The sequence below is a fragment of the Pantherophis guttatus genome, chromosome 7 (genome assembly GCF_059756535.1).
Source record: "Pantherophis guttatus breed Tessera chromosome 7, ASM5975653v1, whole genome shotgun sequence".
Lineage (NCBI taxonomy): Eukaryota > Metazoa > Chordata > Lepidosauria > Squamata > Colubridae > Pantherophis > Pantherophis guttatus.
In genome coordinates, this window is record NC_142069.1 from 5970079 (window position 1) to 5983610 (window position 13532).

At 41.4% G+C, this 13532-nt stretch overlaps 1 protein-coding gene across 7 annotated transcripts in view; it reads left to right on the forward strand.

Annotated features, from left to right (window-relative positions):
* The window catches only part of PFKFB3 (6-phosphofructo-2-kinase/fructose-2,6-biphosphatase 3), an 83885-nt gene that overhangs the window by 49812 nt on the left and 20541 nt on the right, over positions 1–13532 (forward strand). For 6 of the 7 annotated variants that reach the window (XM_034436641.3, XM_087873575.1, XM_087873572.1 and 3 more), the window contains exons 2-4: positions 9716–9841; positions 10716–10812; positions 12594–12660. In XM_034436641.3, the coding sequence (XP_034292532.2) occupies positions 9716–9841; positions 10716–10812; positions 12594–12660 (290 nt within the window). Of the gene's footprint in view, positions 1–5457; positions 5700–9715; positions 9842–10715; positions 10813–12593; positions 12661–13532 lie in introns of those variants that run through there. The other variant, XM_034436637.3, reaches the window with a different exon arrangement.

The following is a 13532-nucleotide window of genomic DNA, read 5'->3' on the forward strand; positions in this document are numbered from 1 at the left end:
TTGCCTACGTTGCCCCTCCTTCCCTTCTCCCCTCCCCACTTGTTTGATTCTGCGCCCCTTGACTACAAGTAGTCCTTCCCTTGTGACCGCAATTGAGGCTCAAATCTTCTGCTCCTAAGCGAGGTGAGGGGCGAAGTGAGTTTTGGCTCGTTTGAAGACCTTTTTGCCATGGTTGTTAAGCGGATCGCTGCGTGGTTGTTAAGCGATTCATACGTTGGTGAAGTGAATCCTCCAGCTTCCCCCCCTTGGGCTTTGTCAGACGCCGTCTGGGAAGTGTACAAATTGGCAATCACACGATCCCAGGAAGCTGCAGTTTGGATCACTGATTGCATTGCAATGGGCAAAAGCGTCAAAATGTCACTTTTCCCAGTATCTCCGGTCACTAAACGAACGGTTTTAAGTCAAGAACTACTTGTTGGGGAAAGGGTACAGATTAGACCCCTAGGTCCTCCCCGCTTCCCCTCCAGTGACTGCTTTGTGATTTGGGGTGCCACTTTTTCTGCTGTTTGGCCAGCCCCTGGGCCTTTTAAGAATCTCCTGGCCGCAATGAAGGTGAGCCAAGTAAATGAACCTTTGCTGTCGGGTGATAAGGGCCACTTATTTGTTTTCTTGGATCCAAGCTGTTGTGAAAGGTACGAGCAGGATTAGATTACACTTGGCTACGGTCCTGCACTGTGTAGTGCTGATTAAAGGACACGGATGCTCGGCTGACATGGCTTAATTTATCCTACCTTTGCCCAGACTTTTATCTGCAGAGGAGAAACGATAATTTTTTTTGCAGTTATTTTATATTCTGGGAGATTGCCAAATACAGTTAGTCCTCAACTTACAATCACAGCTGAGCCCCAACTTTCAGTTGCTAAGTAAGTCACTCGTTCACCGAGTTTTGCCCCGTTTTTGCGACTTTTCTTGCCGCAGTTTTTAAGCGAATCACTGCAGTTGTTGAGTTAGTAACACAGTTGTTGAGTGAAATCTGGCTTTCCTCATTGATTTTGCTGGTCAGAAGGTCGCAAAAGGGGAATCGCGTGATCCTGGGGCACTGCAACCGTCATAAGTCCATGCCAGTTGCCAAGCGTCTGGAATTTTGATCACGTGACCATGGGGAGGCTGCGACGGTCGTTAAGTGTGGAAAATGATGTGTCTCTTTTTTCAATGGTGTAACTTTGAACAGTCCCTAAACAAATGTAAAGTCAAGGAGTTGCTGTAATCTTATATTGTGCAGAAAGTATATTCACTTCTTGGATTTGATGTATAAGCATATATATGTATGTGTATATATAATATATTTGTGTGTATATGTATATGTGTGTGTGTATGTATGTATATATGTGTATGTGTGTGTGTACATATATGTATCTGTGTATATGTATATGCATGTATATGTATGGTACTATGTGTATATATGTATGTGTGTGTATGTGAGTATATGAGGGTGTATGTATGTATATGCATGTATATGTGTGTGTGTGTGTGTGTATATATATATATATACACACGTATATATGTGTGTATGTATATGCATGTATATGTATAGTACTATGTGTGTATATGTGAGTATAAGTATGTATATATGTGTATGTATGTATGTATATATGTGTGTATATGTGTATGTATATGTGTGTATGTGTGTATATATGTATGTATATATCTCTCTCTGTGTGTGTGTGTGTGTGTGTGTGTGTGTGTGTGTGTGTGTGTGTGTGTATGTATAAAGAAAGAAGCAGACATCCTGCGAGCTCCGGAACTTAATTATTTTAAAATTTTAAGTTCCGGAGCTCGCAGGATGTCTGCTTCTTTCTTTACTAATATACTTGGAACTCGTATTTTTAGAATAGTTTGTAATATGTATGTATGTATGTATGTATGTATGTATATGTATGTATGTATGTATCTATATGTGTATGTATGCATGTATATGTATGGTACTGTGTGTGTGTGTGTATCCCTTGTGTGTGAGTTATTAACTAATTATGTAAGTACCCTTTTGGATGGGCCGCAAAGCTGTGTGAATGGGTATAACTGCACATTGCTGCTGGTGAAAGGCTGGGTTGCAGCTGCAATCCTCGAAAGCCGCCTGTCGAATCAGGAGCCGGTCCTGCCAGGTGACTCGGGACTGGAAAGTGAAGCCCCAGAGATGGAGGCACCTCCCAGAAGACCTTACTTCGCTCAGTGTGAAAGTTGTGTTTGTCTCGAACCAAGCAGCCCAACCTTTTTCATCAGCTCTTATCCAAACAGTTGTGAACTTAGCTCCTGTTTTCACACAGGACCTTGAATCATAACCAGACGTAGTGCGTTGGGTTGGCCCAGACCTGAGGCCACCCTAAAAGTTTTGTCAAGTTTGTTGTTGAAAGACCAGGATAGGGATAGATCATCATGAAAAAAAAATTATGTGGTCATTAAGAATTAACAACTGTGAGGTCCTTGGTGCTCTCTAAGATTGGTTGTTTGCTGTCTGCAGACGTTTCATTACCAAACTAGGTAATATCATCAATGCTAGAAGGGAGTGAGATTTGCAGAGTGGAGGAAGAGCAAAACACCTGTGGGGTCCTTGGTGCTCTCTGAGCTTGGTGGTTTTCTGAAAACATTTCATTAACCAAACTAGGGAACATCATCAGTTCTAGAAGGGGAGTAGAGTTTCTGAGAGGGAGGAGGGGAGGAGAAGGAGGAAAAGGGCGGGGTGGGGTCGTTGGAACTGGTTGTTTTCTTGCAGACGTTTTATTACCAAACTGGGTAACATCATCAGTGCATCATCCGTCTAGCACTGTTGATAATTACCTAGTTTGGTAATGAAACATTTGCAAGAAAGATAATTCTCTTCTATCCATTATACACTTCCAACTTTTTAAAAAAAGAGCCAGGGATGAGATGCAACAGACCCTAATACAAATTTTATGATGCTGCTGTCTTAATTGCGTTTCTAGGATTTCTCTTCTGGTTTCCTGTCCTAATATGTACCTGGGCAGGCGGGGAAACAATACTTAACACTGTGTTAATCCATTTATTTCTCCATTTCCTCCTTCCCTTTATTGTCCTTAAAGGCCACCAAGGGAGAGGCAGATGTCACCAGCAGTTCTGCCCAGTATCTTATCTTGGAAGGGCTCACAATTGTGTGGGTGTGTGGGTGAAATACTTGTTGGAATGATGCAAACTCTTGATTGGAGGCAACTTCTTGATTTAACTTTGGATAGCCTTAGATGGGGAAAGTCAAAAGACCTTTTCAAATCCTTCCTGGCCACCATCCGTCTCTTGAAACTAATTTCTGCAGTGGCTCAGGGAAGGCGAAGAAGAAATAATAGGTTGTAAATTCTCCTTTGTTCTCCTCTTCCTCCTCCTCTGAATTATTTGTGAAAAGATGCGCTCAAAGAAAACTGCCAGGGGAATCCCTATGGACCTTTCTCCTATTATGCTTGGAAGAAATCACTTGGGGTTGTTGCAGGCTTTTGTCATTCATCAAAGAACTTGAAAAGACCGATAAATCTCCAGAAATCTGGGCCCATCTAGCTAGAATGGACTTCATTTCTAGATTTGCTAATTTTGTAAATCATCACAGTTGTGTTCATTAAGAGAACAATGGTTTATTGTGTGAAGCACGTTTTATTTGGGTTCAGAAGCGTGCCAAACTGGGCTTTAGAAATACCTGGGTTGGTTTGTTTTTATTTTAAAATCAATTTCCAGTCTTTTACTTTGCTGCAAAAAACATAATCTCTTCATCCCGACTAAATACACCAAGATATCCCCTCCGTTTAATCCTAATCAGGGTGGATTTGATTTAAATCGAGTTGATTTAAATCATGATTTAAATCACTAGTAAAAAGGCTTGATTTAAATCAACTCGATTTAAATCATAATTTTTAAAGAGCAACCATCATCTCTGCTACTCCTTTGACCCACTGTTGACTCACCGATAGTCCCAGTGTTGCAGAATATACAGCCTCATGCTACATAACTAAGCTCCATTTCATGCTGAATAAACTAAACTATTTATGTATCTTAAATAGAAAACTATCTTACGATAGATTTTTACCCCAAAAGTTTTTTATTAAAATAAATTCGATAAAAATAAAAAAAATCCGATTTAAATTTAAAAAAATCTGATTTTTTTAAAAAAAATCATTGATTTTTATCCACCCTGATCCTAATACTGTATTCCTCTCTACCACCTTCCGTAAGAAAACTCTGCTTTTTGGTGAACGCAACATAATAGTTTTATGCCTATTTTCTGCAAAGGCAGCAGAATTAAGAGATAGCAATTGGGCAGGCCAAGGAGATTCCTGTTTGTGTTGTGTTATCTGAAGGGTGTGAATTCTTTTGTGGCTCAGATCCTCTCTTCCCTTTTAGGAGGTGTCAATCCAGGGCCATTGACAGGAGAGGCCAAATCATAGAATTGTGGAGTTAAAATGGGACCACAAATGTCCTCTAATCCAGCCTTCTGAAATATGCGGAAGGACCAATTAAACCATCTTTGATAAGTCTAGCTTCTTAAAACTCTGAAGTTTAAAGCGGTTGCCTTTTTTTTTTTTAAAGGGTTGATATCTTTTGTTTTACAGGTCAGGTCATTCTGATAAGATTAATGCATTTGTCTGGTATTGGCTTAATATGTTGTGTGAAAACAGTTTGAGCCATGACTTTTGCAAATTAATAGAGAAAAATCCCTACTGGGTTTATTTAAATATCAACCTAACATGGATTAGTAGTAGTAACACCTCCTCCTCCTCCTCCTCCTCCTCCTCCTTCTTCTTCTTCTTCTTCTTCTCCTCCTCCTCCTCCTCCTCCTCCTCCTCCTCCTCCTCCTCCTCCTCCTCCTCCTCGAAAATTGCCTTGAGCTACTCAGATAATCTCTTTGTAAGTGGGTTTTGGGTGGGGGGGGGACTTTTGAGGACAGAAGGAAAAGTGGAAGAGCTGAAGATCGTAGAGACTTTATTTTAAAAGAATGAGTTTTCTAACTAGAGTCTTTCATCAGATTCGTTAGGCATTCAGAACCACCACGAAAGCAAGTTATTTAAAAACAATCTCGGATCCCTTGTAGAAGTGTTGTATTCTTGTCCGAATGCAAAAAAAAAAAAAAAAATTGTCCTTTTTTCTCTGGAGGGTTTTGTTAAATCTATAGCCTCAGCTCGGAAGCCAATCTCACCAATATTTTTTTGCAAATTGGGGCTGTCTCAGACACTTAAGCCCCGGGGGCCTTAATCACAAAGGAAATTCTTTCTTTTGTGTCTTTAAATCATCCTTCCAGGATCCACTACCCTGATGCTTCTTTTGTGTATTTCAGTTCTCTGGGTTTGATTTTTTTTTTTTCTGAATGGGTAGCCAACTAAGCGAAATTCTACTCAGCTTTGCAGGAGGAGCACATATCTGCTGCTTTAAATTAAAAAAGAAGAAGAAGAAGAAGGGGAGGGGGAGTTGCAAATAGCTATCTTGGATGCAAATAGCTGCCTTGGCGTGCGTGCATTTGTGTGCATCTCCAATGCAAATAAGAATGGAAAACCCACAAGGGGGCGGGTGCGTGGCTTCTCTCCTTTTCCAAGCACCCCGAAGCTGGCCTTGGATGCCTTTGGATTCGTGAGTGTGTTTTGCATGCCACCTCCTCACCCTCTGGCTCCTCCTCCAGGGAAGAGGTGGGCCCCGGCTGCAAAGGGATGCTTCAGCTAGGATTCCGAAGGGCGATCCATTCGTTTTCTGCCAGATGGCACGTCCACCACGTAAGAGTCTCTGGAGCTTACATTAGGGCTGGCTGAGGATGGAGTTAGGGAAAAGTGGCAGCGTGAGTCTCTGCACGCAGGGTTGGGCGAAAGCTTTGCACGGTTTCTAATGCATAGACACTTCCCTTTATCTTCCTGAGTCTGAGTTGAGCAATTGCAATAATGTCTTCATATATAGATATAGTTATAGATATAGATATAGATATAGATATAGATATAGATATAGATATAGATATATGCATTACTGTTCTAGCCAGGGTTTTTCCTACGTAAATCAAGATGTTTGTATTGCCATAGTTAAGCGACATCCCAAATCACTATTTTCTAGGCTTTATCAGACATTTAAGTAGCATTATGTTGTCTGCTGTAAGACTTGAGGTAATGCTACTTAAATGTCTGATAAAGCCTAGAAAATAGTGATATGGGATGTCACTTAACTATGGCAATACAAACATCTTGATTTATGTAGGAAAAACCCTGGCTAGAACAGTAATGCACATATAGACCTACGAAAAAGAACTATATATATATATATATATATATATCTTTGGTTATTCGGGTTTTCTCCCGCGTAAAATTGGAAGTGTCTTGGCGATGTTTCGACGAAGTCTCATTCGTCACACCAGCCTGAAGATGACGAATGACGAATGAGACTTCGTCGAAACATCACCAAGACACTTCCAATTTTACGTGGGAGAAAACCCGAATAACCAAACACCTACCTACCTACCTACCTACATACATACATACATACCCTTACGATCTCTCAAATGTTGATATTTTCTCTTGTCTCGTTTGTAGGGTGTAAACTTTGAGGGTGTTTTAATCCGCTCCGTTAGTCACAAAAGGGGTCTGTCTACCTCTGAACTTCATAATCTACCGTAAAGGGGACAAAATACATTTCGTACAGGATTGTTGGGGTTTTTTGTTTTTTTTTTAAATTACTATTTGATGCAAAGATTCAAGATGCTTTCTGTGAAACCGGCGGTTTTGGATGCTTTCAGGTTTTTTCTTCTTCCTAACCTTGTTATAAAAGGATTTGCTCCCAAATAAAGCTGCTTGTTTGTTTAAGCGCGACTGCTGGTTTGTAAAATAGCTGCATTTTGGAAGGAGCAAAAGTCCAGAGGGTTTAAAGCCTGCACATATTCAGGTTTTATTCAAATTCCAAGCAAATCTCCTACTGGTTGCAGCAGGTTTCTTGCTAAAATGGAAGAAAGTGTTCTTATTTTGGAGACCGGCACTAAATGTGCGTATAACTCTTGTCTTGAAATTATTTAAAGTGCCAAGGAGAAAATCTTGATATCAATAACCACTGTTTATTCATGATTGTTTTGCCACCGATAAATCATTCACCGAATGATTTATCATTCACTACTACACTTAGTAGTGTAGCCTTCGATTACCATGTGGAAAACAGGGTTCCATTCCATGCGCTTTTCGTGTTATTTATTATACTAATCCAACAATATTTATAGCATTGACTCAAGAATAGTAAATGCCATTCCTGATCTTTTAAAGTTTTAGATGCAGCCATGCGAGGAATACTTATTCACGTCACTCCTTTTCACTCTGTTTCTTGCCCGCCTTCTCCACAGGCCAGGTTTGTTAGGTCTGCAACAGAATTTACTGCAAGCCATGAATCGTGGTTTATAAAGCACATTATGGCTTAGCGTGATGCATGAAAGCAAATTGTGCAGTCCCAACGTTCCTTGTGTGATTCAGCTTCACTTTGCCATTGCCGTATCAAAAATCTGACAGCAATGAACATATTTAGCAGTCTTGACACATTCATTTGTCATTCAAGAAACAGGAGCCAAAATACCATATTTTTCAGAATGGATGGCTGAACTGGACACAGAAGCTTTTGGATGGAGTGAGAATGTAAATCACAGGCCCACATTTGATTCGAAGGCTGTTCTGGGTTTAGCAAAGCCATTAATCTAGATTTATAAGACAGCAAGTATAGACTTAAGGTAGTCAGGGTAAGATTTAATTGCAAGTTACTCTTTTTTTTCCCTTAACCTAAAAGATTTTTTTAAAAATCTTAACTTTTCCAAAAAGATCAGTTTTTAAGTCCAGTGGTCTAGAGAATGATAGGGTGGGCCTTTAAATGCCATGTGGGTATGTTGTGTGGTGCTTTAGAGATCCCAAGAATATTTTAAGACGAGTCTCGGCCAGGGGTATTCAAACTTGGCAACTTTAAGACTTGTGGACTTCAGCTCCCAGAATTCCCCAGCCAGGCAACTTTTAAGACTTGTGGACTTCAGCTCCCAGAATTCCCCAGCCAGGCAACTTTTAAGACTTGTGGACTAGCTTTGCTGGCTAGGGAATTCTGGGAGTTGAAGTCCACAAGTCTTAAAGTTGCCAAGTTTGGAGACCCTTGGTCTAAGCCACACTGATTGCTGGCATATTACAACAGCCATCCTGGCTGAGCTTGATGGGAGTTGTAGTCCAATGCATCGTGCCTGGAAAGTTTATTTTAGGACAATTGCCTCAGCTTTGCGATGCTGAAGCCTAAAAACTTAACCTTGTGGAGAAGAATGATAAGATATCCAGGCAGTTGTCATTTCTGGTGTATGTTTTATCGCCGAGGTGCATTGTGGTTTGTTGCATTTTAAAGAGGGAGGAGGAAAGGATGTGGTTTGACCAGCTTCCTTGACCAAGGCTCTCGGATCAAGATTCTCCGGGCCGCAAAACAGCATTTTGCATTTCGATTTTGACTAAGTGGAGCGAATTTGATTAGGAGAGGGGAGAAGGTTAAAATTGGGGAATCCCGTGATTCGTGCGGTTAAATGTAGGTCCTTCCTTGATGGTACTCACAATGTGCCTTTTATTTATTTTTTTAAAATTTGTCGGTTGCCCATCTTCTCCACAAGGCAATAATTCTTTTTGCCAGATCTAACAGGTGCTTGCTGTTTATCAACCTGGTCTGTATTATTTGTGGCATTAGCCCCATTCTGTGGATAAGGAAGACTGAGGCTGTGAACCTGTGGCATTATTTACAGCCAGGGTGGATAAAAATCAATGATTTTTTTTTAAAAAATCAAAAAAAATCAGATTTTTTTTATTTAAATCGGATTTTTTTTATTTTTATCGAATTTATTTTAATAAAAAACTTTGGGGGTAAAAATCTATCGTAACACAGTTTTCTATTTAAAATACATAAATAATTTAGCTTATTCAGCATGAAATGGAGCTTAGTTATGTAGCAGGAGGCTGTATATTCTGCAACACTGGGACTATCGGTCAGTCAACAGTGGGTCAAAGGAGTAGCAGAGATGACAGTTGTTCTTTAAAAATTATGATTTAAATCGAGTTGATTTAAATCAAGCCTTTTTACTAGTTTTTTAAATTATGATTTAAATTGTGATTTAAATCAACTCAATTTAAATCAAATCCACCCTGTTTACAGCTGTTCACCAAGATGAAGAGTTTGGATTTTATAGTAGTAGCCTTGTCCATTTGCAAGTTATTGCTTAACGCACTGTAAGCCGCCCTGAGTCTCCGGAGAAGGGCGGCATATAAATCAAAATTAAAAAAAAAAAAAAAAAAGTGAGCCTTTTAGATCATTTCAGCTCACCAAACTTCCTCTTTTTTTTTGCTATTTAATTATGTTTGGGTATGTATATATTCGACATTCATCATTATCATCATCATTTAACGATGACATTCATCCTCATCATAATCTTTTAATGACCCCTAAAATCCCTTGCGGGGTTGAGTCTGGGCAACTGAATGGAGCTAGCAGATTGTGTACTGGCCGGATGCCTTCCCTATCGCCAGTGCGGAATTTTGTTCAGCAGATATATCCTCATTGTGCCCAGAGAGAGAAATACCTGCCTCTACCTAGGATCGAACTCACAGCCTCCTGATTGTGAGGCGAGAGTGCCACTTCTAGACCACCGCACCACTCCTTATGTATATATTCGACATTAATGTGGAATATCAAACCCATCTCTCCCCAAAAAAGTTTTTTAACTATCTTTTTTTCTTTCTTTCTGCCTTTCTTCCTGCAGTATGTGGTCCGCAGCTCACCAATTCCCCCACCGTAATCGTGATGGTTGGACTGCCGGCTCGCGGGAAAACCTACATTTCCAAAAAACTAACCCGCTACCTCAACTGGATTGGCGTGCCGACGAAAGGTGAGCTCTGAGGCGAATCGTTTTTTTTTAAATGGGTGGTGCGAAATCAAAATGCTTGTGAGCGTCAGGTTGGAGGCCTTCAACCTGAGGGGATACAGGTAGTCCTCGAGTTATGACCAGCGTTGAGCTCAACATTTCGATTCTTAGGTGAGACCATCGGGGAGTTTTGCCCCATTTTACGACCTTTCTCGCCACAGTTGTTAAGTGAATCGCTGCTATTATTAGCTAAGTCACACGGTTGTTAAGTGAATCTGGCTTCCCCAGTGACTTAGCTTGTTGGAAGGCCGCAAAAGGGGATCACGTGACCACGGGACACTCCAACCGTCATAAGTGTGAGTCGGTTCCTAAGCGTCTGAATTTTGATCATGTGATTATGGGGATGCTGCAGTGGTCGTAAGTGTGTGAAAAACGGTCATAAGGGACTTTTTTCAGTTCCATTGCAATTTTGAACAGTCCCTAAACCAGAGGTCTTCAAACTTGGCAGCTTTAAGACTTGTGGACTTCAACTCCCAGAATTCTCCAGCCAGCATAGCTGGCTGGAGAATTCTGGGAGTTGAAGCCCACAAGTCTTAAAGCTGCCAAGTTTGAAGACCTCTGCCCTAAACCAACCGTTGTAAGTCGAGGACTACCTGCCTATGTATGGAATATGTGTGGCGACAGTTATTGAAGTGGGGTGCTCTTAATGTCCAAGAGTGGATTCTGTGGGTGTATAAACCATGATCTCAGCTTGGCTGCAGCATCTAGCAGGCCTTGGTGGTCTCTGGATCAGGCCAGGCAGGATCAAATCTGGATGGGGAACCACCCCCAGGAATTCTGAAGAGGGCACAACAAGTTTTATAAGAAGCTTGATTGACGTCTTCATCTGCTTTGGCAGTGTTTAATGTGGGCGAGTATCGCCGGGAGGCTGTGAAACATTACAGCTCTTACAACTTCTTCCGTCCTGACAACGAGGAGGCCATGAAAGTCCGCAAGTAAGTCTCAAATTTTCTTGAGTTGGTCTGTCTTTCTTTCTTTCTTTCTTTCTTTCTTTCTTTCTTTCTTTCTTTCTTTCTTTCTTTCTTTCTTTTTCTTTCTTTCTTTCCTTCCTTCCTTCCTTCCTTCCCTCCCTCCCTCCCTTTCTTTCCTTTTTCTTTTCTTTCTTCTCTCCCTTCTCTCTTTTCCTTCCTTTCCTTCATTCCTGTCCTTTCTCCTCTCCCTCCCTCCCTCTCCCTCTCTTTTTTCTTTCCTTTCATTTCCCTTTTTCCCTCTTTTCTTTTCTTTCTCTTTCTTCCTTTTCTTCCTTTCCTTTCCTTTCTTTTCTCCCTCCCTCCCTCTCCCTCTCTTTTTTCCATCCTTCCATTTCCCCTTTTCCCTCTCTTTTCTTTCTCTTTCTCTTTCTTTCCTTCCTTCCTTTCCCTCCCTCCTTTCCTTTCCTTTCTTCTCTCTCCCTTCTTTTTCTTTCCTTCCTTTCCTTCATTCCTGTCCTTTCTTCTCTCCCTCCCTTCCTCTCCCTCTCTTTTTTCCTTTCTTCCATTTCCCTCTTTCTTTCTTTCTTTCTTTCTTTCTTTCTTTCTTTCTTTCTTTCTTTCTTTCTTTCTTTCTTTTCCTTCTTTCCTTTTCTTTCCTTACCTTACCTTACCTTAAGCAGAGGTGCATTTGAAAGCTTAACAGACTAGATTTGAATGGGAGGCCACCAGGAAATAATAGGATTATGAAGTTGGGGGGGGGGGAACTACAGGTAGTCTTTGAGTTACAACCATAATGGAGCCTGCCCATCATAATTTTTATTACCTTTTTTTTTTTTTTTTTTTTGCTGCGGTCATAAAGTGAACATGGCAGTCATAAAGCAAACATGACGGTCCTTAAGCAAACCCATTGCTTCCTATGGCACGGTTCTGATGAAAACCAGAAGTCCCAGTTTCGGGCAAAACTGTTGTAAAACACGATCATATCACCACGGGATGCTGCAAATGTGGCTTTATTGCCAAATGCCCAAAATGCGATCACGTGACTGCGAGGGGGGGGCAGGTGGAACTTTGGACCCAGATGAGATAAGTCCCTTTTCCCAGGATGGTCGTAACTTTGAACTTCGACACTAAGCGAGGACTACCTGTATGGTGGGTAGAATGTTTCCAAGCATGTGAAAAGGCCTTTTAAAGATCTTAAAAAGATCTTTAATCTTCCTGCTTTCGGCACTTGAGAGAGGCTGTCCTTTTGAAAAATCCGCAGACGTATTCTTAAATTCGTAAATGGGGACTTTGTCCTTTGTTGACTGTTCCAGCCGGCTGTTTGAACAAGACACAATCGCCTCCTTCTCCTAAGGAGCTGGATTGGCACCCAAACGCAGGTTTTGTGGCATACAAGCCCACAACAGATTCCATGCAACCCCATGGCCTAAAATCTTTGCCTTCGCCGGGCAAAGAGAAAGCAATTTCTTTGCAGGAGTCAATCTACCAGCAACCTCAGCTGCAGTGATAAAAGAATTTTTTTTTAAAATTGCTAACGGACTCATCGCCTTTCCAAAATCGAGGCTAAGATTGCTTTATGTGTGCGAGCTCCTACCTATGTATCAATTAAGGTGCTAGTCCTCAGGGCTATGGATGAAGCTACACCTACACATACCTCTACAGATAGTCCTGAACTTACAACCGTTCGTTTAGTGTCCATTTTGAAGTTACAACGGACAGCCCTACTAAAATAGCTGGAGGCTTGCTTCTAAACTCTTGTGTGATCTAAACAGGCTTTAATCGGCGTTTTTGTGCTTTCCTTACAGACAGTGTGCCTTAAGTGCCTTGAGAGACGTCAAACTCTACCTGTCTGAGGAAGGTGGACAGATTGCAGTAAGTGACATTCCTTGAAGCACCTCAGAGAAGACATCTTGTGAAAGGTGTCCTTGTTCGGGAGAGCCCAGCCTGGTCTAATTTAAATTGTCTTAACGAACCTCCTCCAGATCTATCCTGTGGTTTTTAAATTTGCAGGAATCCTTAAAGATCTCTGAGTCCAAGCTTAATGATTCCAATAAAGGAGAATATTTGTGACTCAGCGTTGACATGAGGGGTTCCTTGGTGGTCCCTGAGTTTGGTTCAGGGGTGAAATTCAGCAGGTTCTGACAGGTTCTGGAGAACCGGTAGCGGAAATTTTGAGTAGTTCGGAGAACCGGCAAATACCAACTCTTGACTGGCCCCAGATTGTATCCTTCCCCTGGAGTGGAGTGGGAATGGAGATTTTGCAATATCCTTCCCCTGGAGTGGGGTGGGAATGGAGATTTTGCAGTATCCTTCCCCTAGAGTGGGGTGGGAATGGAGATTTTGCAGTATCCTTCCCCCAGGAGTGGGGAGGGAATGGAGATTGTGCAGTATCCTTCCCCCAGGAGTGGGGAGAGAATGGAGATTTTGCAGTATCCTTCCTCTGGAGTGGGGTGGGAATGGAGATTTTGCAGTATCCTTCTCCTGCCACGCCCACAGAATTTGAATTTCACCACTGGTTTGGTTGTATTCTTACAGACGTTTCATAACCCAACTAAGTAACATCATCAGTTCCCGTTACTTAGTTTGGGTAATGAAATTCTGCAAGAAAACAACCAATCTCAGAGAGCACCAAGGACCTCTCAAATTTATAATTCTTAGCATCTTGATAGCTAAAAATATGTGGGATGGTAGTCTGGCTTTTCTGAAGAGGAGAAGAGATAAACATTGCCCTGGGGACCTTAAGG